This window comes from Somniosus microcephalus, unplaced genomic scaffold, assembly GCF_052327205.1.
Source record: "Somniosus microcephalus isolate GS21.2 unplaced genomic scaffold, FLI_Smic_1.0 unresolved_chr1, whole genome shotgun sequence".
Classification (NCBI taxonomy): domain Eukaryota; kingdom Metazoa; phylum Chordata; class Chondrichthyes; order Squaliformes; family Somniosidae; genus Somniosus; species Somniosus microcephalus.
In genome coordinates, this window is record NW_028225179.1 from 168,540,027 (window position 1) to 168,565,348 (window position 25,322).

The 25,322-nt window shown below is 48.4% G+C and overlaps 1 protein-coding gene across 1 annotated transcript in view; it reads left to right on the top strand.

The window, feature by feature from the left end:
- Positions 1-25,322, top strand: part of LOC147096527 (NACHT, LRR and PYD domains-containing protein 3-like) — a 120,314-nt gene that overhangs the window by 30,130 nt on the left and 64,862 nt on the right. The window contains exon 3 of the mRNA XM_085975357.1: positions 6,643-6,809. Within this exon, the coding sequence (XP_085831483.1) occupies positions 6,643-6,809 (167 nt within the window). The remainder of the gene's footprint in view (positions 1-6,642; positions 6,810-25,322) is intronic.

Genomic DNA, 25,322 nt, shown 5'->3' on the forward strand with positions numbered 1-25,322 from the left:
GGCAGGTGGGGCACAGGAATAGGAGCGCGGGACTGGTGGCAGATTGTATAGTCGGGGGAATAAACAACCTCTTCTGCAGCCCTGAGCAGGTCCTGAATGGTTAGTTACCTCCCTGGTGCCGGTGGGAAGAACATCCTTGACCGGTGGGACCACCTCTGGGCAGGAAAGGAGAGCAGAAAATAGCCATGGTCGGAGCCAGTAACACGGATAGAAATATGTTTATAGAGGGACTATTGAGACTGAGGCACTAAACTAAGAAACCAGGCCTCAAGCTGTTGATCTCCAGATTGTTTACCGCTAGGCTGCTTAAGACGGGTAATATGAGGCTGTTCAATGTGTGGCTGAGGGCTGGAGCAGGAGGGAAGTGTTCACGTTCTTGGGGCACTAGAGTGAGTTCAGTTGGAAGGGAAGGGATGGCTGTGATCTGTATCGACCAACATTAATGGTTTTACAGAAAAGGTGAATGGAGCAGTGGGAGGGTATCGGGATGTGACTGGAGAGTGGGAAATATCCGGATCGGAGACTAGAGAGAGGAATTAATAAAAATGCTGGAGTTGAAACAGAAGATTTAAGAAATAGTGAAAAAGGTATTAGCAAGAAAAAGGAAAGAGGATTTGAAATAGTGAGAGAGAAATTCACTTGTTTATTAAAAGAACCGGGGACAAGTCAACATTCCCAGTGTTGGAGCGAGTATTGAGTTGTGTGTGAGTGAACAAATCATTCCAAACATTCAGAAACATGGGATGTGATCTAGTATCTATAGAAGAAACGGGGACAAGTCAACATTCCCAGTGTTGGAGCTAGTATTGAGTTGTGTGTGAGTGAACAAATCATTCCAAACATTCAGAAACATGAGATGTGATCTAGTATCTATAGAAGAAACGGGGACAAGTCAACATTCCCAGTGTTGGAGCGAGTATTGAGTTGTGTGTGAGTGTACAAATCATTCCAAACATTCAGAAACATGAGAGATGTGATCTAGTATCTATAAGACACGGCCTTGGTTTTCACAGGACTCGGAGGGAATTGTTCCTGGTGATAACATTTTGAGGGAAGAGCAACAAAATTGTGGACACCAGTATTAATAAAGCATTCTATGACAACGCAGCGACAACAAGAACAAACTGGTGTTTATATAGCGCCTTTAATGTTGAAAAACCTCTCGCGGTGCTTCGCAGGAGTGTGACCAATCAGAATTTGACACCGAGTCACATAAGGAGATATTGGGGCAGGTAAAGTTTAAGGAACGCCTGAAAGGAGGAGAGCGAGGCGGAGAGGTTTAGAAGGTAAGGGTGTTCCAGGGAGCAATGCTAAGATGGAATTCATATGTACACAGTGCAGCAACAGGAAGGGAGATAGCACAATTCTCAGTGGGTTTTACAGGTCAGCGAGCAGTGGAGGTGAGAGAGGTGGGACTGGGGAAACTAGTTCTGACGGATGCAATTTGGGGCGATACAAAATATTTCCTTAACTTTCTAAAAATGATGGTGGAAGTGAAGTTTTGATGTACTAGATGAGGATGTGGGCCCACAGTTAGACATCACTGTAGAGAAGGATTTGGATCTGAGTAAAATAGCCGAGGTGGAGAAGTCACTGGGCTCCGAGATAATACACCCCAGACTGTTAGAGGAAGTCAGAGAGGAGGGACAGAGCACAGCATTTCAACCCAGGTTTAATATCAGACTGTTAGAGGGAGTTAGAGAGGAGATAGGAGGGACGGAGCACAGCATTTCAACCCAGGTTTAATATCAGACTGTTAGAGGGAGTTAGAGAGGAGATAGGAGGGACGGAGCACAGCATTTCAACCCAGGTTTAATATCAGACTGTTAGAGGGAGTTAGAGAGGAGATAGGAGGGACGGAGCACAGCATTTCAACCCAGGTTTAATATCAAAAATATACAGGTGGACTGAAGGAGCCCAAGTGATTCTGTTCTAATGTGGAGAGAGGATCAACCTGGTAACCAGAGACCATTGTGTAGAAACTCCTCAAATCTGTTAATGCAGGTCGAATTAGTGAGCATTTAGCGATAAAGATGATGATGCGGGGTGGCTGGAACGGATTAGTTGTAGAAAAGTTGTATTTGACAATTTGACCTATTGGTCCATCCAGCCTTTCCTAGGCAATTGCAATGCTTTGTCATAATTTGTTCTAGCTATCCCAAACCAAACCATGGGCGAGGTGAAAAAACACAGGTAAAAACACAGCCAATTTGGGGAATTAAAATACGGGAAATTCCTCTCCGACCCATCTAGGTGATTGAAAGTAGTCCAGCAGATCAATCTTGCACTGAATTCCTGGAAGTGTCTTCCTGTTTTAAGCGGTGATGTCCGCACCAAACAGGAACAGGTCCAGCTCTCGCCTGAAGGAATTCACTGAGTCATTGTCCACTGCCAGAGAAGGTATCCTGTTCCAGAGGTCGACTATTCTCTGGGGAAAAGAACCACCTCCTGACAGCTAACTTAAATTTGGCCTTTCACAACTTAAAATGGTGACCCCTGGCCCTCCGTAAGCTATGTAATTGGAACAAACTGTTAAATGGAACACAATCGATTCCCTTCATCATCTTATAAACCTCAATCAGATCACCGCTTAGTCTTTGCTTCTGTAAAGTGTAGAGTCCACATTCTTAGCCTATCTTGATAACTAAGGTGCTTTATACTGGGAATTAGTCTAATGTCCCTCCTCTGCAACAGGTTCAAAGCCCCAATATCACCCAACTTATGTGGGGACCATAACTAGACACAGTATTCCAAGTGAAGCCGTTACCAAGGTCTTGTACTAGGACAGAATAGGTCGTCTTATACCCAACTGTCCTATGAATGCACCCCAATACCCCCTTTGTTCTAGCTATTGCTTCACGACATTGCTCCTGTACCTTTAGAGATGTATCCACTAGAATACCCGGATCTTCCTTTCTCCCCCTTATTTAATGCCATGAAGGGTGTATGAATGTTGAGCACTCGCACTGCCCCAGGCATAACACGACACTTATCCAAGCTAAACACCATTTGCCAGTCATGTGCCCAATCTCCCAACACATTAAGATGCAGTTTTGTGGAGCCGTGACTATACAGGTTGATGGAATGTTGTACATGTGGTGTATGTGGGTTATCAGAAGGTGTTTGATAATGTGGCTCACCAGAAGGTGTTTGATAATGTGGCTCACCGGAAGGTGTTTGATAATGTGGCTCACCAGAAGGTGTTTGATAATGTGGCTCTCCAGGTGTTTGATAATGTGGCTCACCAGAAGGTGTTTGATAATGTGGCTCACCAGAAGGTGTTTGATAATGTGGCTCACCAGAAGGTGTTTGATAATGTGGCTCACCAGAAGGTGTTTGACAATGTGGCTCACCAGGTGTTTGATAATGTGGCTCACCAGGTGTTTGATAATGTGCCTCACCAGAAGGTGTTTGATAATGTGGCTCACCAGGTGTTTGATAATGTGGCTCACCAGAAGGTGTTTGATAATGTGGCTCACCAGAAGGTGTTTGATAATGTGGCAAACAGGAAGGTGTTTGATAATGTGGCTCACCGGAAGGTGTTTGATAATGTGGCTCACCAGAAGGTGTTTGATAATGTGGCTCACCGGAAGGTGTTTGATAATGTGGCTCACAGGAAGGTGTTTGATAATGTGGCTCACCAGAAGATGTTTGATAATGTGGCTCACCAGGTGTTTGATAATGTGGCTCACCAGAAGGTGTTTGATAATGTGGCTCACCAGAAGGTGTTTGATAATGTGGCAAACAGGAAGGTGTTTGATAATGTGGCTCACGAGAAGGTGTTTGATAATGTGGCTCACCGGAAGGTGTTTGATAATGTGGCTCACCAGGTGTTTGATAATGTGGCTCACCAGAAGGTGTTTGATAATGTGGCTCACCAGAAGGTGTTTGATAATGTGGCAAACAGGAAGGTGTTTGATAATGTGGCTCACCGGAAGGTGTTTGATAATGTGGCTCACCGGAAGGTGTTTGATAATGTGGCTCACCGGAAGGTGTTTGATAATGTGGCTCACAGGAAGGTGTTTGATAATGTGGCTCACAGGAAGGTGTTTGATAATGTGGCTCACAGGAAGGTGTTTGATAATGTGGCTCACCAGAAGGTGTTTGATAATGTGGCTCACCAGAAGGTGTTTGATAATGTGGCTCACCAGAAGGTGTTTGATAATGTGGCTCACCAGAAGGTGTTTGATAATGTGGCTCACAGGAAGGTGTTTGATAATGTGGCTCACCAGAAGGTGTTTGATAATGTGGCTCACAGGAAGGTGTTTGATAATGTGGCTCACCAGAAGGTGTTTGATAATGTGGCTCACCAGAAGGTGTTTGATAATGTGGCTCACCAGAAGGTGTTTGATAATGTGGCTCACAGGAAGGTGTTTGATAATGTGGCTCACCAGAAGGTGTTTGATAATGTGGCTCACCAGAAGGTGTTTGACAATGTGGCTCACCAGGTGTTTGATAATGTGGCTCACCAGAAGGTGTTTGATAATGTGGCTCACCAGAAGGTGTTTGATAATGTGGCTCACAGGAAGGTGTTTGATAATGTGGCTCACCAGAAGGTGTTTGATAATGTGGCTCACCAGAAGGTGTTTGACAATGTGGCTCACCAGGTGTTTGATAATGTGGCTCACCAGGTGTTTGATAATGTGGCTCACCAGAAGGTGTTTGACAATGTGCCTCACCGGAAGGTGTTTGATAATGTGGCTCACCAGAAGGTGTTTGATAATGTGGCTCACCGGAAGGTGTTTGATAATGTGGCTCACAGGAAGGTGTTTGATAATGTGGCTCACCAGAAGATGTTTGATAATGTGGCTCACCAGGTGTTTGATAATGTGGCTCACCAGAAGGTGTTTGATAATGTGGCTCACCAGAAGGTGTTTGATAATGTGGCTCACGAGAAGGTGTTTGATAATGTGGCTCACCGGAAGGTGTTTGATAATGTGGCTCACCAGGTGTTTGATAATGTGGCTCACCAGAAGGTGTTTGATAATGTGGCAAACAGGAAGGTGTTTGATAATGTGGCTCACCGGAAGGTGTTTGATAATGTGGCTCACCGGAAGGTGTTTGATAATGTGGCTCACAGGAAGGTGTTTGATAATGTGGCTCACAGGAAGGTGTTTGATAATGTGGCTCACAGGAAGGTGTTTGATAATGTGGCTCACCAGAAGGTGTTTGATAATGTGGCTCACCAGAAGGTGTTTGATAATGTGGCTCACAGGAAGGTGTTTGATAATGTGTCTCACCAGAAGGTGTTTGATAATGTGGCTAACCAGAAGGTGTTTGATAATGTGGCTCACCAGAAGGTGTTTGATAATGTGGCTCACCAGAAGGTGTTTGATAATGTGGCTCACCAGAAGGTGTTTGATAATGTGGCAAACAGGAAGGTGTTTGATAATGTGGCTCACCGGAAGGTGTTTGATAATGTGGCTCACCGGAAGGTGTTTGATAATGTGGCTCACCGGAAGGTGTTTGATAATGTGTCTCACCAGAAGGTGTTTGATAATGTGGTTCACCAGGTGTTTGATAATGTGGCTCACAGGAAGGTGTTTGATAATGTGGCTCACCAGAAGGTGTTTGATAATGTGGCTCACCAGAAGGTGTTTGATAATGTGGCTCACAGGAAGGTGTTTGATAATGTGGCTCACCAGAAGGTGTTTGATAATGTGGCTCACCAGAAGGTGTTTGATAATGTGGCTCACAGGAAGGTGTTTGATAATGTGGCTCACCAGAAGGTGTTTGATAATGTGGCTCACAGGAAGGTGTTTGATAATGTGGCTCACCAGAAGGTGTTTGATAATGTGGCTCACAGGAAGGTGTTTGATAATGTGGCTCACCAGAAGGTGTTTGATAATGTGGCTCACCAGAAGGTGTTTGATAATGTGGCTCACCAGAAGGTGTTTGATAATGTGGCTCACCAGGTGTTTGATAATGTGGCTCACCAGAAGGTGTTTGATAATGTGGCTCACCGGAAGGTGTTTGATAATGTGGCTCACCAGAAGGTGTTTGATAATGTGGCTCACCAGAAGGTGTTTGATAATGTGGCTCACCAGGTGTTTGATAATGTGGCTCACCGGAAGGTGTTTGATAATGTGGCTCACCAGGTGTTTGATAATGTGGCTCACCAGAAGGTGTTTGATAATGTGGCTCACCAGAAGGTGTTTGATAATGTGGCTCACCAGAAGGTGTTTGATAATGTGGCTCACCAGAAGGTGTTTGATAATGTGGCTCACAGGAAGGTGTTTGATAATGTGGCTCACAGGAAGGTGTTTGATAATGTGGCTCACCAGAAGGTGTTTGATAATGTGGCTCACCAGAAGGTGTTTGATAATGTGGCTCACAGGAAGGTGTTTGATAATGTGGCTCACCAGAAGGTGTTTGATAATGTGGCTCACAGGAAGGTGTTTGATAATGTGGCTCACAGGAAGGTGTTTGATAATGTGGCTCACCAGAAGGTGTTTGATAATGTGGCTCACCAGAAGGTGTTTGATAATGTGGCTCACAGGAAGGTGTTTGATAATGTGGCTCACCAGAAGGTGTTTGATAATGTGGCTCACAGGAAGCTGTCGCCGTTTGGTATACGATGACATGTAGCCACCTGGGTAGAAAGTGGATAATGTGTTTAGTTTTCTCCATTTGTGTTCACAGATCCGAACTCTACAATCACTGAGTTCTTGACAAAGTGCGACGATTACCAGCTGTTCCGGTTCACGAAATTCTACTGGGACAGACTGGAACAGGCGATTGAAGGAGGGGTGGACGGACTGAGCTCGTTGTTAACAAACGAGAGGCATTTCAGTGGACAAGAACATCGGGTAAGTGGGAGGGACACAGAATGAGTCTGGATTATCCAAACATCACAGAACTGACAGGATATCAGATCTTCGAATCACAGAATGTTACTGAAGAGAAACTCGTCAAATAGGAACTAAATAGATAAACTGAAAATATTGTGAATCTGAAACAATGATAAGAAGAGGTGCAAATACCCAGCGGATCGGTCAGTATCTGTACAAAGGACCGGGGAACGGTTCGGGTATAACTCATTGTGGACTGAAAACAAAGGGAACAGTTTAAGTGGGACTGGGAAAAGGAGAGGCCAGAGGCAACAGACAGGAATTACAGGGAACGTCATGAGTTTACTGACCTGGAAACTACTTACATAAGAACATAAGAAATAGGAGCAGGAGTAGGCCAATCGGCCCCTCGAGCCTGCTCCGCCATTCAATAAGATCATGGCTGATCTGATCCTAACCGCCAATCCACTATCACAGAACCATCTCCGGAATCTAACAGAATTAGACACACGAAATAGGAGCAGGATCAGGCTACACGGCCCCTGGGCCCGCTCCGCTACCCACAGGGCCATGACCGATCCGAACCTAGATTCATGCCCAAATTCCTGCCCGCTCCCCGTAACCCTTAATTCCCTTTACTTCTAGGAAACTGTCTATTTCTGTTTTAAATTTATGTAATGATGTAGCTTCTACAGCTTTTTGGGGCAGCATATTCCATGGACCTACCACCCTCTGAGTGAAGTAGTTCCTCCTCATCTCAGTTTTGAAAGAGCAGCCGCTTATTCTAAGACTATGCCCCCTAGTTCTAGTTTCACCCATCATCGGGAACCCCTTCCCCGCATCCACCCGATCCAACCCCTTCACAATCTTATATGTTTCAATAAGATCGCCTCTCATTCTTCTGAACTCCAATGAGTAGAGTCCCAATCTACTCAACCTCTCCTCATATGTCCATCCCCTCATCCCCAGGATTAACCGAGTGAACCTTCTTTGTACTGACTCGAGAGCAAGAATGTCCTTTCTTAAGTATGGACGCCAAAACTGTACGCAGTATTCCAGGTGCGGTCTCACCAATACCTTGTTAAACTGAAGCAATACCTCCCTATTTTTATATTCTATCCCCCTAGCAATGAAAGCCAACATTCCATTGGCCTTCTTAATCACTTGCTGCACCTACATACTAACCTTTTGAGTTTCGTGCACCAGGACCCCCAGATCCCTTTGTACTTCAGTACTTTCCATTTTCTTGCCATTAAGATAATAACTTGCTCTACGATTTTTCCTGCCAAAGTGCATAACCTCACACTTTCCAGTATTGTATTCCACCTGCCAAATCTCTGCCCACTTACTTAGCCTGTCGATGTCCCCTTGCAGGTTTTTTATGTCCTCCTCACTCACTACTTTCCCTCCCATCTTAGTATCATCTGCAAACTTTGCTATGTTACACTCGGTCCCCTCCTCCAAATCGTTAATATAGATTGTGAAGAGTTGGGGACCCAGCACTGACCCCTGCGGAACACCACTAGTTACTGATTGCCAGTCTGAGAATGAACCATTTATCCCAACTCTCTGCCTTCTGTTAGATAGCCAACCCTCTATCCATGCCAGAATATTACCCCCAATCCTGTGATTTTTTATCTTAAGCAATAATCTTTTGTGTGGCACCTTGTCAAATGCCTTTTGGAAGTCTAAATACACTACGTCCACTGGTTCCCCTTTATCCACCCTATACGTTACTTCCTCAAAGAACTCCAGCAAATTTGTCAAACATGACTTCCCCTTCATAAAACCATGCTGACTTTGTCCTATTAAATTATGATTATCCAAATGTCCTGTTACTGTCTCCTTAATAATAGACTCCAAAATTTTACCTACCACAGATGTTAGGCTAACCAGTCTATAGTTTCCAGCCTTCTGTCTACTGCCCTTTTTAAATAAGGGTGTTACATTAGCAGTTTTCCAGTCTGCTGGGACCTTTGCCGAGTCCAGGGAGTTTTGGAAAATTATTACCAATGCATCCACAATCCCTACCGCCACTTCCCTCAAGACCCTAGGATGTAAGCCATCAGGTCCAGGTGATTTATCCGCCTTGAGTCCCATTATTTTACCGAGTACCACTTCCTTAGTGATTGATCGTGTTTAGCTCCTCCCCCCCCCCCCCTTTAGCCCCCTGTTTGTCCAGTGTTGGGATATTCTTAGTGTCTTCTACTGTAAAGACTGATGTAAAATATTCAGTGTTTTTGCCATCTCCATATTTCCCACCATTAATTTCCCAGTCTCATCCTCTAAGGGACCAACATTTACTTTAGCCACCCTTTTTTCTTTTTATATAACTATAAAAACTCTTACTATCTGTTTTTATATTTTGTGCTAATTTACTTTCATAATCTATCTTCCCTTTCTTAATCTTTTTGTTGTTTTTTTGCTGTCTTTTAAAGTTTTCTCTATCCTCCCACTAGATTTGGCTACCTTATATGCCCTTGTTTTTAGTCGCATACTATCCTTAATTTCTTTACTTAGCCACGGATGGCTGTCTTTTCTTTTACACCCTTTTCTTCTCAGTGGAATATATATTGGAAGTTGTAAAATAACTCCTTAAATGTACACCACTGATCATGTATCGTCTTACCCTTTAATCTATTCTCCCAATCCACTCTACTCAATTCCGCTCTCATACCTTCATAGTCTCCTTTTATTCAAGCTTAGCACGCTTGTTTGAGATCCAACCTTCTCAACCTCTAATTGAATATGGAATTCAACCATTTTATGGTCACTCATTCCAAGGGGATCCTTTACTAGGACATTTTTAATTAATCCCATCTCGTTACACAGGACCAGATCTAAGGTTGCTTGCCCCCTGGTCGGTTCAGTTACATACTGCTCAAGAAACCCATCCCTAATACACTCCATTAACTCATCCTCAAGGCAGCCCTGCCCAATTTGATTTGTCCAATTAATATGATAGTTAAAATCCCCCATAATTATAGATGTTCCCTTATTACAAGCCTCAACTATTTCCTGATTGATACTCCGGCCAACAGAGTTGCCACTGTTCGGAGGCCTATAGACTACGCCCACTAGTGTTTTTTCCCCTTATTATTCCTTACCTCCACCCAAACTGTTTCATTATCCTGATCTTTTGACCCAATATCATTTCTCTGTATTACAGTGATTCCTTCCTTTATTAACATAGCCACCCCACCTCCCCTTCCTTCCTGCCTGTCCTTCCTGATCGTTAAATAACCTGGTATGTTTAATTCCCAGTCATGGTCACCCTGCAGCCATGTTTCTGTAATGGCCACAAGATCATACCCATATGTAGTTATTTGTGCCATTAACTCGTCTATTTTGTTACGAATGCTACGTGCATTCAGATAGAGAACTTTCAAAGATGTTTTGTGACACTTAGTTCCTGCTTTTGCCCTTTTTATTACTTTACCTTTTACTCCATACCTTCTGCCCCTTCCTGACACGCTCTGGTTTTTAATTTCCCCACTGCTGCCTAAGTCTATGACCTTCTCTGTTGTCATTTGTATTATTTGCTCTCTAGGAACCTCCCCCCCCCCCACTAGTTAGTTTAAAGCCCTCTCTACAGCCCTAGTTATATGATCCGCCAGGACTCTAGTCCCAGCACTGGCCAAGTGAAGCCCGTCCCAACGGAACAGCTCCCTCCTGCCCCAGTACTGGTGCCAGTGTCCCAGGAAGCAAAACCCATTTCTCCCACACCAGTCTTTGAGCCACGCATTTAACTCTCTAATTTTATTTGTCCTAGCCAAATTCGCTTGTGGCTCAGGTAATAATCCAGAGATTATTACCCTTGTGGTTCAGCTTTTTAATTTGGCCCCTAGCTGCTCAAACTCCCTCAGCAGAACCTCCTTACTTGTCCTATCTATGTCGTTGGTACCAACATGGACCACGACAACTGGATCCTCCCCCTCCCACTCCAAGTTTCTCTGCAGTCCAGAGGAGGTGTCCTTTACCCTGGCACCGGGCAGGCAACACAGCCTTCGGGAACTCTCGCTCTCGGCTGCAAAGAACTCTATCTATCCCCCTAACGATACTATCCCCTACCACAACAACATTTCTTTTAACTCCCCCCCCCCCCCCCCCCCCACCCACTTGAATGGCCCCCTGCTCCACGGTGCTGTGGCCAGGTTGCTCATCCTCCCTGCAGTCCCTGCTCCTGTCCCCACAGGGAGTAAGAGCCTCGAACCTGTTGGACAAGTGCAAGGGCTGCGGCTCCTCCAACACTACCTCCTGGATCCCCGTACCTGCCTCACTTCTAGTCACACCATCCTGACCCTGGCCACGGACTACATCTGAATTAATTAATCTAATTGGTGTGACTACTTCCTGGAACAGAGTCCAGGTAACTCTTCCCCCCTCCCTGATGTGTCTCAGTGTTTGAAGCTCGGACTCCAGCTTTTCAACACGGAGCTGGAGTTCCTTGAGCAGCCAACACTTACTGCAAATGTGATCACTGTGAGCATCAATGGTGTCCACCAGCTCCCACATATTGCAGCAGCAACACATCGCCTGATCACAGAATCACAGAAACCCCACAGTGCAGATAGAGGCCATTTCGGCCCATCGAGCCTGCACCGACACATATCCCACCCGATCCCCGTAACCCCTACACCAACACATATCCCACCCTATCCCCGTAACCCCACGTATTTAATCCCCCTAACACTAAGGGTCAATTTATCATAGCCAATCAACCTAACCCGCACATCTTTGGACTGTGGGAGGAAACCGGAGCACCCGGAGGAAACCCACGCAAACACGGGGAGAATGTGCAAACTCCACACAGACAGTCACCCGAGGCCGGATTCGAACCCGGGTCCCTGGCGCTGTGAGGCAACAGTGCTAACCACTATGCCCATTCTATGTAATTAATTAAATTTATTAATATTATTCTTAAATATCCTCTGCCCCAATTCTAGATGGTGAATATCAGACCTTAGAAACTATAAACCAAAACTATAAAGTAAATGAAGGAAATGAGAGATGACAAAAATCATCTGTGGAGTAAATGAGAGGCTTTTCAAGAAAAAAACACTGGTTAAAATGTATGAGACACGAACAGGAAAACTAACCCCCAAAGAATGAGGATTGAAAACCCGACGCTGTGCAGGTTTTTCCTCCCCCATTACTGTTAATATCCCACCTAGTCTAATCCCAACCTCCTGCTCACTGCCCATTACTGTTAATATCCCACCTAGTCCAATCCCAACCTCCTGCTAACTGCCCATTACTGTTAATATCCCACCTAGTCTAATCCCAACCTCCTGCTCACTGCCCATTACTGTTAATATCCCACCTAGTCTAATCCCAACCTCCTGCTCACTGCCCATTACTGTTAATATCCCACCTAGTCTAATCCCAACCTCCTGTTCACTGCCCATTACTGTTAATATCCCACCTAGTCTAATCCCAACCTCCTGCTCACTACCCATTACTGTTAATATCCCACCGAGTCTAATCCCAACCTCCTGCTCACTGCCCATTACTGTTAATATCCCACCTAGTCTAATCCCAACCTCCTGCTCACTACCCATTACTGTTAATATCCCACCTAGTCTAATCCCAACCTCCTGCTCACTACCCATTACCGTTAATATCCCACCTAGTCTAATCCCAACCTCCTGCTCACTGCCCACTACTGTTAATATCCCACCTAGTCTAATCCCAACCTCCTGCTCACTACCCATTACCGTTAATATCCCACCTAGTCTAATCCCAACCTCCTGCTCACTACCCATTACTGTTAATATCCCACCTAGTCTAATCCCAACCTCCTGCTCACTGCCCACTACTGTTAATATCCCACCTAGTCTAATCCCAACCTCCTGCTCACTGCCCATTACTGTTAATATCCCACCTAGTCTAATCCCAACCTCCTGCTCACTGCCCACTACTGTTAATATCCCACCTAGTCTAATCCCAACCTCCTGCTCACTGCCCATTACTGTTAATATCCCACCTAGTCTAATCCCAACCTCCTGCTCACTGCCCATTACTGTTAATATCCCACCTAGTCTAATCCCAACCTCCTGCTCACTGCCCATTACTGTTAATATCCCACCTAGTCTAATCCCAACCTCCTGTTCACTGCCCATTTCTGTTAATATCCCACCTAGTCTAATCCCAACCTCCTGCTCACTACCCATTACCGTTAATATCCCACCTAGTCTAATCCCAACCTCCTGCTCACTGCCCATTACTGTTAATATCCCACCTAGTCTAATCCCAACCTCCTGCTCACTGCCCATTACCGTTAATATCGCACCTAGTCTAATCCCAACCTCCTGCTCACTGCCCATTACTGTTAATATCCCACCCAGTCTAATCCCAACCTCCTGCTCAATGCCCATTACTGTTAATATCCCACCTAGTCTAATCCCAACCTCCTGCTCACTACCCATTACCGTTAATATCCCACCTAGTCGAATCCCAACCTCCTGCTCACTGCCCATTACCGTTAATATCCCACCTAGTCTAATCCCAACCTCCTGCTCACTGCCCATTACCGTTAATATCGCACCTAGTCTAATCCCAACCTCCTGCTCACTGACCATTACTGTTAATATCCCACCCAGTCTAATCCCAACCTCCTGCTCAATGCCCATTACTGTTAATATCCCACCTAGTCTAATCCCAACCTGCTGCTCACTACCCATTACTGTTAATATCCTACCTAGTCTAATCCCAACCTCCTGCTCACTGCCCATTACTGTTAATATCCCACCTACTCTAATCCCAACCTCCTGCTCACTACCCATTACTGTTAATATCCCACCTAGTCTAATCCCAACCTCCTGCTCACTGCCCATTACTGTTAATATCCCCCCTAGTCTAATCCCAACCTCCTGCTCACTGCCCATTACCGTTAATATCGCACCTAGTCTAATCCCAACCTCCTGCTCACTGCCCATTACTGTTAATATCCCACCTAGTCTAATCCCAACCTCCTGCTCACTGCCCATTACTGTTAATATCCCCCCTAGTCTAATCCCAACCTCCTGCTCACTGCCCATTACTGTTAATATCCCCCCTAGTCTAATCCCAACCTCCTGCTCACTGCCCATTACCGTTAATATCCCACCTAGTCTAATCCCAACCTCCTGCTCACTGCCCATTACCGTTAATATCCCACCTAGTCTAATCCCAACCTCCTGCTCAATGCCCATTACTGTTAATATCCCACGTAGAGTCACAGAGTCATAGTTTTACAGCACAGAAAGAGGCCCTTCGGCCCATCGTGTCTGCGCCGCCCATCCATCCCTGTCCAGTCTAATCCCATTTTCCAGCATTTGGTCCATAGCCTTGTATGCAATGGCATTTCAAGTGCTCATCCAAATGCTTCTTGAATGTTGTGAGGGTTCCTGCCTCCACCACCCTTTCAGGCATTGAGTTCCACATTCCAACCACCCTCTGGGTGAAAAAGTTCCTCCTCAAATCCCCTCTAAATCTCCTGCCCCTTACCCTGAATCTATGCCCCCTTGTTATTGACCCCCCCACTAAGGGGAAAAGTTCCTCTTTATCTACCCTATCTATGCCCCTCATTATTTTGTACACCTCAATCAGGTCCCCCCTCAGCCTTCTCTGCTCCAAGGAAAACAACTCCAGCCTGTCCAGCCTCTCTTCATAGCTGAGGCGCTCCATCCCAGGTAACATCCTGGTGAATCTTCTCTGCACCCTCTCCAAAGCAATCACATCCTTCCTATAGTGAGGCGACCAGAACTGCACACAGTACTCCAGCTGTGGCCTCACCAGCGTTTTGTACAGCCCCATCATAACCTCCCTGCTCTTATATTCTATGCCTCGGCTAATGAAGGCAAGTATCCCATATGCCTTTTTAACCACCTTATCTACCTGCTCCGCTGCCTTCAGGGATCTATGTACATGTACACCAAGGTCCCTCTGACCCTCTGTACTTCCTAGGGTCCTACCACTCCTTGTGTATTCCCTTGCCTTATTTGTCCGTCCAAAATGCATCACCTCGCACTTTTCAGGGTTAAATTCCATTTGCCACTTTTCCGCCCATCTGACCAACCCGTTTATATCGTCCTGTAGCCGGAGGCTTTCCTCCTCGCAATTTACCACCCCACCAATTTTCGTGTCATCTGCGAACTTACTGATCATACCTTTTACATTTTCATCCAAATCATTTATGTAGATCACAAACAATAAGGGACCCAGCACCGATCCCTGAGGTACCCCACTGGACACAGGCTTCCAGTCACAAAAGCAACCTTCGACCATCACCCTCTGCCTCCTGCCACTCAGCCAGTTTAGGATCCAACGCGCCAAGGCACCCTGGATCCCATGGGCTCTTACCTTCTTGACCAGTCTCCTATGCGGGACTTTGTCAAAAGCTTTACTGAAGTCCATGTACACCACATCCACAGCATTTCCCTCATCCACCCCACTAGTCACCCCCTCGAAAAATTCGATCAGATTTGTTAGACATGATTTACCCTTAACAAAGCCATGCTGACTATCCCCGATTAATCCTTGCCTCTCCAAGTGGAGATTAATTTTGTCCCTCAGAATTTTTTCCAATAATTTCCCCACCACAGATGTTAGACTCACTGGCCTGTAATTCCCTGGTTTATCCCTGCTACCCTTCTTGAATAATGGTACTACGTTAGCTGTTCTCCAGTCCTCTGGTACATCCCCTGTGGCCAGAGAGGTTCTGAAAATTAGTGTCAGAGCCCCTGCAATCTCCTCCCTTGCCTCCCACAGCAGCCTGGGATACATCCCGTCCGGGCCTGGGGATTTATCCACTTTTTGGCCCGCTAAAACCGCTAGCACCTCCTCCCTCTCGATGCTAATATGTTCAAGTATGTCACAGTCCCCTTGCCCGATTTCTATGTCTGCATCGTCTTTCTCCATAGTGAACACAGATGCAAAAAATTCATTTAAAACCCCGCCTACATCCTCTGGCTCTACACACAGATTGCCACTTTGGTCCCTAATGGGCCCTACCCTTTCCCTGGTTATCCTCTTGCCCTTAATATACTTATAAAACATCTTAGGATTTTCCTTTATTTTGCTCGCCAGTGTTATTTCATGGCCCCTCCTCGCCCTCCTAATTTCTTTTTTAAGTATGCCCCTGCACTTTTTATACTCCTCTAGGGCTTCTTCTGTCTTTAGTCTTTTGTAACTGCCAAAAGCCCCCCTCTTATTTCTAATGCATTTTTGTATATCCCTTGTCATCCAAGGTTCCCTTTGCTTGTTGGTCCCACCCTTGACCTTTACAGGAACATGTTGGCGTTGTACTCTCTCTATTTCCCTTCTGAAAGTCTCCCACTGTTTTGATGTGGATTTTCCTATAAGCAGCTGCTCCCAGTCCACTTTGGCCAGATCCTGCCTTATCATATTAAAATCGGCCTTCCCCCAATTTAGAACCCTTATTTCCGGGCCGTCTTTGTCTTTTTCCATGACCACCTTAAATCTCACCGAATTATGGTCACTGTCGCCAAAATGCTCTCCTACTGACACTTCCACCACTTGCCCGGCTACATTCCCCAGAATTAGGTCCAGTACCGCCCCCTCTCTTGTAGGACTTTCTACACGTAGTCTAATCCCACCTCCAGTTGACCACATTAAGGTTAGTATCCCAGTCAGTCCAGGTGCAATCTTCCCTTCACTCCCCATACTCCAGCATTACTTTCTATCCACGCAGCAATAGAAAGAGATTTTAGCAAATAAATGTCCACTTGCTTTTACCATAGCTTGTGGGATTGAATTCTGCTTTCTAACCACCGCATGTGTAATTACATTTATCAACCTTCACCCCAATTCTTTGAATTTGCCTAAATATTTGCCCTCTGGGCAATCAGTGGAAATATCAGTAAATATTTTTGATCCGAACTCCTCACTTAACCTGCTCACCTCTTGTGGAATGAGCCCAACGTTCTCAAATCGCACACTCTAACGGTAACTCCACAGCCCTGGTAACATCCTAGTGCAATTGCTCGCCAGTTTTTCCACTGCTTTTACATCCTACAATTGGAGTGTCCAAACCTGTACACAACTGGGTAAATTACCTGCCCCTGTGCTCTTGGTGTGGGACATCACTCCCCAGGGGGGGAACATGAGGAAATTGAGATTTCTCAGTCTGTAATTACCTGCCCCTGTGCTCTTGGTGTGGAGCGTCACTCCCCAGGGGGAACATGAGGACATTGAGATTTCTCAGTCTGTAATTACCTGCCCCTGTGCTCTTGGTGTGGGACGTCACTCCCCAGGGGGAACATTAGGAAATTGAGATTTCTCAGTCGGGATTTTCCATCCGCTCACTTTAATGGTTTGGTTTCTGCACCATTTTGTTCACGGACTGAGTGACTGGGGGATAAATTAGTGATAGTTTTGTGGCGTTGCCACATTGGGGAAACACTGTGTATGTAGATAAACCTGAATAATCCCCTTTTAACTGCTGTATTCCCCCCCCCCCCCGCAAGACAGTTGCAAGCTGAGAGGAATAAGGCACGTTCAGACTTGCCTGGTTTTCCTTCTCTCAGCAGCAATCAGGTTCCAGCAGGTGACCAATCCGTGAGTCATCATAGGCTCGCAGGCTTCACGAATTCAGTACTGTATTGTGAGAGTTGGAGTAAAGACCTATTTCTTGTAGCTCGCTGTGTTGCCTATTTCTTTACGCGGGAGACCGTAGTCCCCCACATTGGTGACCCCGAATGTCGGCGGCCGAAGCCCCCGACTCACGCAGCCCTACAGAGGCCAGCAATGACCCGATGGCAGCCAGCAGCAGCCTGATGTCGGCCGGCGCCGCGTCCTTGAAGCTCCCCACCTTCTGGGAACACCAAGCATCAGCTTGGTTCGCGCACTCGGAGGCCCAATTCACCCTTCGCAGGGTTCAAGACGATGAAGAAAGGTACCTCCACGTAGTCTCAGCACTAGCAAGCTCTACCGCCGCCGAAGTTCTCGACCTGCTGGGGAACCCACCACAGACCGGCAAGTACTCAACCATTAAGGGCTGCTTGCTGCAGGCTTACGGCCTGTCCAGGGAGGAGAGGGCCCGCAGGCTTCTCTCACTACCAGGCCTCGGCGATTCTACCCTGACCCAGTTGATGAGCCGGATGCTTGCGCTCCTGGGCTCTGAACCGCCGTGCTTCTTGTTTCGGGCCCTTTTCCTCAGCCTGCTTCCTCAGCAGGTACAGACTGCCCTCGCGGGGTCCCCGATCACGGACTGCGTACAACTGGCAGCCGCCACGGACAAAGTCTTCGCCGTCGCCCAACTCGGCTGTGCAGCCGCGAGGCTCCCCGACACCACCGAGCGCGCGCCGCCACGCCAGGCCGCCCAACTGCTATTACCACGCGCGTTTCGGCCACAAGGCCCAACGCTGCAGAGCACCCTGCTCTTTCGATCAAACCAAGATGGCCACCCGGCCCAACGCACCAGCCCCGCGCCACCGCCTAGGCCCGCTCGACCGCACCCCCGCCGCCGCGATGGCCATCGGCACCGCAGGTAAACTGCTGTACATAACCGACTCTCTTTCAGGGCGCAGATTCCTTTACGACACCGGAGCCCAATGCAGCGTAATTCCTGCCTCCCAGCTCGACATCCAGGCAGGCCGCAGCGGCCCACCCCTCGTGGCGGCAAATGGCGTGGCCTTTGCTACTTTCGGAAAGCGACTGGCCGAGGTTTGTTTCAACGGCCAGCGATTTTACATGGGATTTTGTGACGGCCTCGGTGGCACATCCCTTGCTGGGCGCCGATTTTCTTTGCGCCCACGGACTCCTGATCGACGTCCGCGACAAGCGCCTGATCGACGCAGCAACTTTCGCTTCACTGGCCTGCCAGCAGAGCAACAGCCCGGCCCTCATCGGGTCCTGCTCCGCCCCGGCGCATGACGACTACGCCCGCCTACTCGCAGATTTCCCGAGGCTCACACAACCTACCTTCTCAGCCGCGGCAGCCAAGCATGGGGTCGAGCACCACATCGCCACTACGGGACCACCAGTGTTCGCTCGAGCCAGACGCCTGGACCCAGCCAAGATGGCGGCCAAGGAAGAATTCGCCACGATGGAAAAACTGGGCATCATCCGCCGCTCGAACAGCCCTTGGTCGTCCCCCCTCCACATTGTGCCCAAGCCGGGCGGTGGCTGGCGCCCCTGCGGCGACTACAGACGGCTCAACGACGCCACCACACCCGATAGATACCCCATTCCACACATCCAAGACTTCTCGGCACACCTAGCAGGAAAGTCCGTCTTTTCCAAGACCGACTTGATTCGCGGCTACCATCAGGTCCCCGTCCGCCACGCAGACGTCCAGAAGACGGCGGTCATCACCCCCTTCAGACTGTTTGAGTTCCTGCGCATGCCCTTCGGGCTCAAGAACGCCACACAGGCCTTCCAACGGCTCATGGATTCCGTCCTACAGGACCTGAGCTTCCTGTTCGTCTATCTGGACGATATCCTCGTGGCCAGCACCAGCAAGGCCGAGCACATCGCGCATTTGCGCTCCCTTTTCCAGCGCCTCAGCCAACACGGGCTAATCGTCAACCCGACCAAATGCCAGTTCGGAGCAGCCCAAATTGACACTCTCGGCCACAGAATCTCGCCAAGGGGAGCCATTCCCCTACCTTCCAAGGTGCAGGCGGTGGCGGACTTTCCCTAGCCCACCTCGGTCAAGGCGCTGCAGAAATTTTTGGGGATGGTCAATTTCTATCACCGGTTCGTGCCCAAGGCTGCCGCACTCATGCGCCCCCTCTACAAAGCCACCAGGGGCAAAACGGGCAAAGAGCAACTCACCTGGTCCAGCGAGATGGCGACAGCCTTCCACCAGACCAAAAGCGCCTTGGCCAACGCCACACTACTGGCCCACCCCATCCCAGGTGCCAAGACCGCCCTCACCACGGACGCCTCGGTTTGCGCCGTCCAGCAACAGTGGGTCGAAGGCGCGTGGCAGCCACTGGCATTTTTCAGCCGACAGCTGCGGAAGAACGAGCAGGCCTACACGTTCAACAGAGAGCCCCTGTTCCTGGCAATCCAGCACTTCCATTTCCTTCTGGAAGGCCGGCCGTTCACCGCATTCGTGGACCACAAGCCGCTCACTTTCGCCATGGCCAAAGTAACCGAACACTGGTCCGCGCGCCAACTCAACTTCATCTCGGAGTTCACCATGGACATCCGCCATGTCGCCGGCAAGGACAATTTGGTGGCCGACTGCCTATCAAGACCCTCGTTCCACGCAGTGCACCTGGGCGTCGACTATGCCAGCATGGCGAGAGACCAGGCCGCTGACGCGGAGATCCAGGCCCTCAGGACGTCAACTACCAGCCTCACCCTGGCCGACATCCACTTCCACACAGTCGGCACAACCCTCCTGTGCGACGTCTCAGTCCCCTTGCCTAGGCCGGTCGTCCCATCCGCCTGGCGCAAGCGAGTTTTCGACATCATCCACGGCCTCTCACATCCAGGGATGTGTGCGTCTCAGAAACTTATGTCCGCCAAGTTCGTCTGGCCTGGACTCCACAAGGATGTGAGACTGGACCAACACATGCATGGCGTGTCAGCGCGCTAAGGTCCAGCAGCACACCAAGGCGCCATTGGAGTGTTTCCCGGTGCCAGAGAGGCGTTTCGACCACGTCCACGTCGATCTGGTAGGCCCCTTGCTGCCGTCGCACGGTTTTACACCTCATGATCGTCGACCGCACCACCAGATGGCCCGAGGTGGTTCCCCTCGCCTCCACCCCCACGACCGACGTCGCGAGAGCATTCGCCTCGACATGGGTGGCCCGGTTCAGCATGCCGACCGACATATCCTCGGACAGAGGCCCCCAGTTCACCTCCCACTTGTGGAATGCCATCACCGCCGGCCTCGGCACCAAGTTGCACAGGACAACAGCCTACCACCCGCAGGCCAACGGGCTCTGCGAGCACTTTCATCGTTCTTTGAAAGCCTCTCTCCGTGCCAGCCTGGCTGACACCAGCTGGATCGACAAATGACCCTGGGTCCTCCTGGGATTGCGCACCACGCCCAAAGAGGACCTCCGCGCCTCCGCGGCCGAGATGGTCCATGGCCAACCGCTCAGAGTACCAGGCGACTTCCTCCCCCTGACAACGGAGCCGTGGTCAGCCGCCAGACAGTTTTCCCTGCACCAGGACGCGGCCCAGCAATTCCGTCCAGTGCCCACTTTGCAACACGGCCCGCAGCAGTCCTACGTGCCTCAAGACTTACGACATGCGGAGTTTGTCTTCGTGCACCGGGACGCGCACAGAGGCCTGCTGCAGGCACCATACACTGGCCCCTTCCCAGTATTGGAGATGGGGGACAAAGCTTTTCTTATCGACGTCGGCGGGAAGCCGGACCTTATTTCAGTAGACCGCCTCAAACCGGCGCACCTGGACCTCAGCTTCCCGTTTCGGCCGGCTCTTCCCCCCACGGCGGGGCAGACCTCCCGCGTTGGCGGCGGCCCCACAAGAGGACCAAGACACGCCAGAACCTTACTTCCCGGCCGCCGCTCCACCTTCGCCGGCAGCCCGCCCACCGGCAGACCAGCCGACGAACCAATCGGCCGACCTCCCAGACAGCCCTCCTCACACGCCAGATGGCTACTACAGCCGCTACGGCCGCTTGGTCAAACCTCCGCAGAGACTGACTTTTACAGTTAACGAGGATTCTGGGGGGGGCGTTGCCACATTGGGGAAACACTGTGTATGTAGATAACCCTGTATAATCCCCTTTTTAACTGCTGTATTCCCCTCCGCCCCCCCCACCCCCCCGCAAGACAGTTGCAAGCTGAGAGGAATAAGGCATGTTCAGACTTGCCTGCTGCTGAGAAGGAAAACCAATCAGGTTCCAGCAGGTGACCAATCCGTGAGTCATCACAGGCTCGCAGGCTTCACGAATTCAGTACTGTATTGTGAGAGTTGGAGTAAAGACCTATTTCTTGTAGCTCGCTGTGTTGCCTATTTCTTTACGCGGGAGACCGTAGTCCCCCACGGTTTCATATTTTCGTAATAGGCCAGATTTTGCGGTAGAATTAACGGTGGGGCTAGCAGCGCTCACTGTTATTAAAGTGTAAATTGGACAGTAACTTCCAGTGACCGCACATGTGGAGTTAAACAGGAAAATTGGGAATGTCCTGTCCGAGTTGCCCTGCTGCTCACACAGCTGCGCGAGAATGGTGTCTCGCCGAGAGACTCGCCATTGAAATGGAACGGCGTAAAATTACTGTACTTACCTGATAGATACACAGGAAACTCGCCAGGAAACGTCAGGGCTTGCCTATTCCAGTGTAATTATTTGTTTAACAGCGTGATCAGTCTTAACTGATGCCAGACAACCTCTCTTGCACTGAAAATTAACCTTTACACCTGTGGAGTCTCATTCCTTCAGATTTTAATCATTGTTGGAGCTGTACAAACAAAAATTCAATAATGTTGGTACCTTTTCTTTGTCACTTTTTTCGTTCCCTCTGAACATAAGATAAGAAATAATAGCAGGAGCCCATTTATCCCTTCGAGCCTGCTCCGCCATTTGATGAGATCATGGCTGATCATCCAAATTCAGTACCCTGTCCCTGCCTTCTCCCCATATCCCTTGATCCCTTTAGCCTTAAGAAATATATCCAACTCCTTCTTGAATATATTTAATGAATTGGCCTCAACTGCCTTCTGTGGCAGAGAATTCCACAGGTTCACCACTCTCTGGGTGAAGAAATTCCTCCTCATCTCTGTCCTAAATGGCTTACCCCTTATCCTTAGACTGTGAACCCTGGTTCTGGACTCCCCGGCCATCGGGAACATCCTTCCTGCATCTAGTCTGTCCGGTCCTGTCAGAATTTTATAAGTTTCAATGAGATCCCCTCTCATTCTTCTAAACTCCAGCGAGTATAAGTCTAATTGAACCAATCTCTCTTCATACATCATTCCTGCCATCCCAAGTATCAGTCTGGTGAATCTTCGCTGCACTCCCTCCATGACAAGAGCATCCTTCCTCAGATAAGGTGACCAAAACTGCACACTGCACACAATACTGAAGGTGTGGTCTCACCAAGGCCCTGTACAAATGCTGCAAGACATTCTTACTCCTGTACTCTAATCCTCTCCCTACGAAGGCCAACATACCACTTGCCTTCTTAAACACTGGCGAGCAAAATAAAGGAAAATCCTAAGATGTTTTATAAGTATATTAAGGGCAAGAGGATAACCAGGGAAAGGGTAGGGACCAAAGTGGCAATCTGTGTGTAGAGCCAGATGATGTAGGCGGGGTTTTAAATGAATTTTTTGCATCTGTGTTCACTATGGAGAAGGACGATGTAGACATAGAAATCGGGCAACGGGACTGTGACATACTTGAACATATTAGCATCGAGAGGGAGGAGGTACTAGCGGTTTTAGCAGGCCAAAAAGTGGATAAATCCCCAGGCCCGGACGAGATGTATCCCAGGCTGTTGTGGGAGGCAAAGGAGGAGATTGCAGGGGCTCTGACACAAATTTTCAGAGCCCCTCTGGCCACAGGGGATGTACCAGAGGACTGGAGAACAGCTAACGTCGTACCATTATACAAGAAGGGTAGCAGGGATAAACCAGGGAATTACAGGCCAGTGAGCCTAACATCTGTGGTAGGGAAATTATTGGAAAAAATTCTGAGGGCAAAATTAGTCTCCAATTGGAGAGGCAAGGATTAATCGGGGATAGTCAGCATGGCTTTGTCAAGGGTAAACCATGTCTGACAAATCTGATTGAATTTTTCGAGGGGGTGACTAGGTGTGTGGATGAGGGAAATGCTGTGGATGTGGTTTACATGGACTTCAGTAAAGCTTTTGACAAAGTCCCGCATAGGAGACTGGTCAAGAAGGTAAGAGCCCATGGGATCCAGGGTGCCTTGGCGCGTTGGAGCCTAAACTGGCTGAGTGGCAGGAGGCAGAGGGTGATGGTCGAAGGTTGCTTTTGTGACTGGAAACCTGTGTCCAGTGGGGTACCTCCGGGATCGGTGCTGGGTCCCTTGCTGTTTGTGATCTACATAAATGATTTGGATGAGAATGTAAAAGGTATGATCAGTAAGTTCGCAGATGACACGAAAATTGGTGGGGTGGTAAATTGCGAGGAAGAAAGCCTCAGGCTACAGGACGATATAAACGGGTTGGTCAGATGGGCGGAAAAGTGGCAAATGGAATTTAACCCTGAAAAGTGCGAGGTGATGCATTTTGGACGGACAAATAAGGCAAGAGAATACAAAATGAGTGGTAGGACCCTAGGAAGTTCAGAGGGACCTTGGTGTACATGTACATAGATCCCTGAAGGCAGCGGAACAGGTAGACAAGGTGGTTAAAAAGGCATATGGGATACTTGCCTTCATTAGCCGAGGCATAGAATATAAGAGCAGGGAGGTTATGATGGAGCTGTACAAAACGCTGGTGAGGCCACAGCTGGAGTACTGTGTGCAGTTCTGGTCGCCTCACTATAGGAAGGATGTGATTGCTTTGGAGAGGGTGCAGAGAAGATTCACCAGGATGTTACCTGGGATGGAGCGCCTCAGCTATGAAGAAAGACTAAACAGGCTGGGGTTGTTTTCCTTGGAGCAAAGAAGGCTGAGGGGGGACCTGATTGAGGTGTACAAAATGATGAGGGGCATAGATAGGGTAGATAAAGAGGAACTTTTCCCCTTAGTAGGGGGGTCAATAACAAGGGGGCATAGATTCAGGGTAAGGAGCAGGAGATTTAGAGGGGATTTGAGGAGGAACTTTTTCACCCAGAGGGTGGTTGTAATCTGGAACTCACTGCCTGAAAGGGTGGTAGAGGCAGGAACCCTCACAACATTCAAGAAGCATTTGGATGAGCACTTGAAATGCCATTGCATACAAGGCTATGGACCAAATGCTGGAAAATGGGATTAGACTGGACAGGGATTGATGGACGGCGCAGACACGATGGGCCGAAGGGCCTCTTTCTGTGCTGTAAAACTCTATGACTCTATGACTCACCTGCATGCTTACTTTCCGTGACTGGTGCACAAGGACACCCAGATCATGTTGCACTTCCCCTTTTCTCAATCTATTGCCGTTCAGATAATCTGCATCTTCCTCACAGCACACACGCCCACCCAGCTTTGTGTTATCTGCAAACTTGGAGATATTACATCTAGTTCCCTCGTCCAGATCATTAACATATATTGTGAATAGCTGAGATCCTAGCACCGATCCCTGTGGTACCCCACTAGTCACTGCCTGCCACTCGGAAAAAGGCGCGTTTATTCCAACACTTTGTTCCTGTCTGCCAACCAGTTCTCTATACAAGTCAGTACCTTACCCCCAATCCCAAGTGCCTTAACTTTGCACGCTAATCTCTTATGCAGGACCTTATCGAAAACCTTCTGAAAGTCCAAATATACTGTGTCCACTGGTTCTCCCTTATCTATTCTGCCAGTTACATCCTCAAAAAATTCCAGTAGATTAGTCAAGCATGATTTACCGTTTGTAAATCCATGTTGACTTTATCCGATCCCGTCACTGTTTTCTAAGTGCTCTGCTATTACATCTTTTATAATGGACTCTA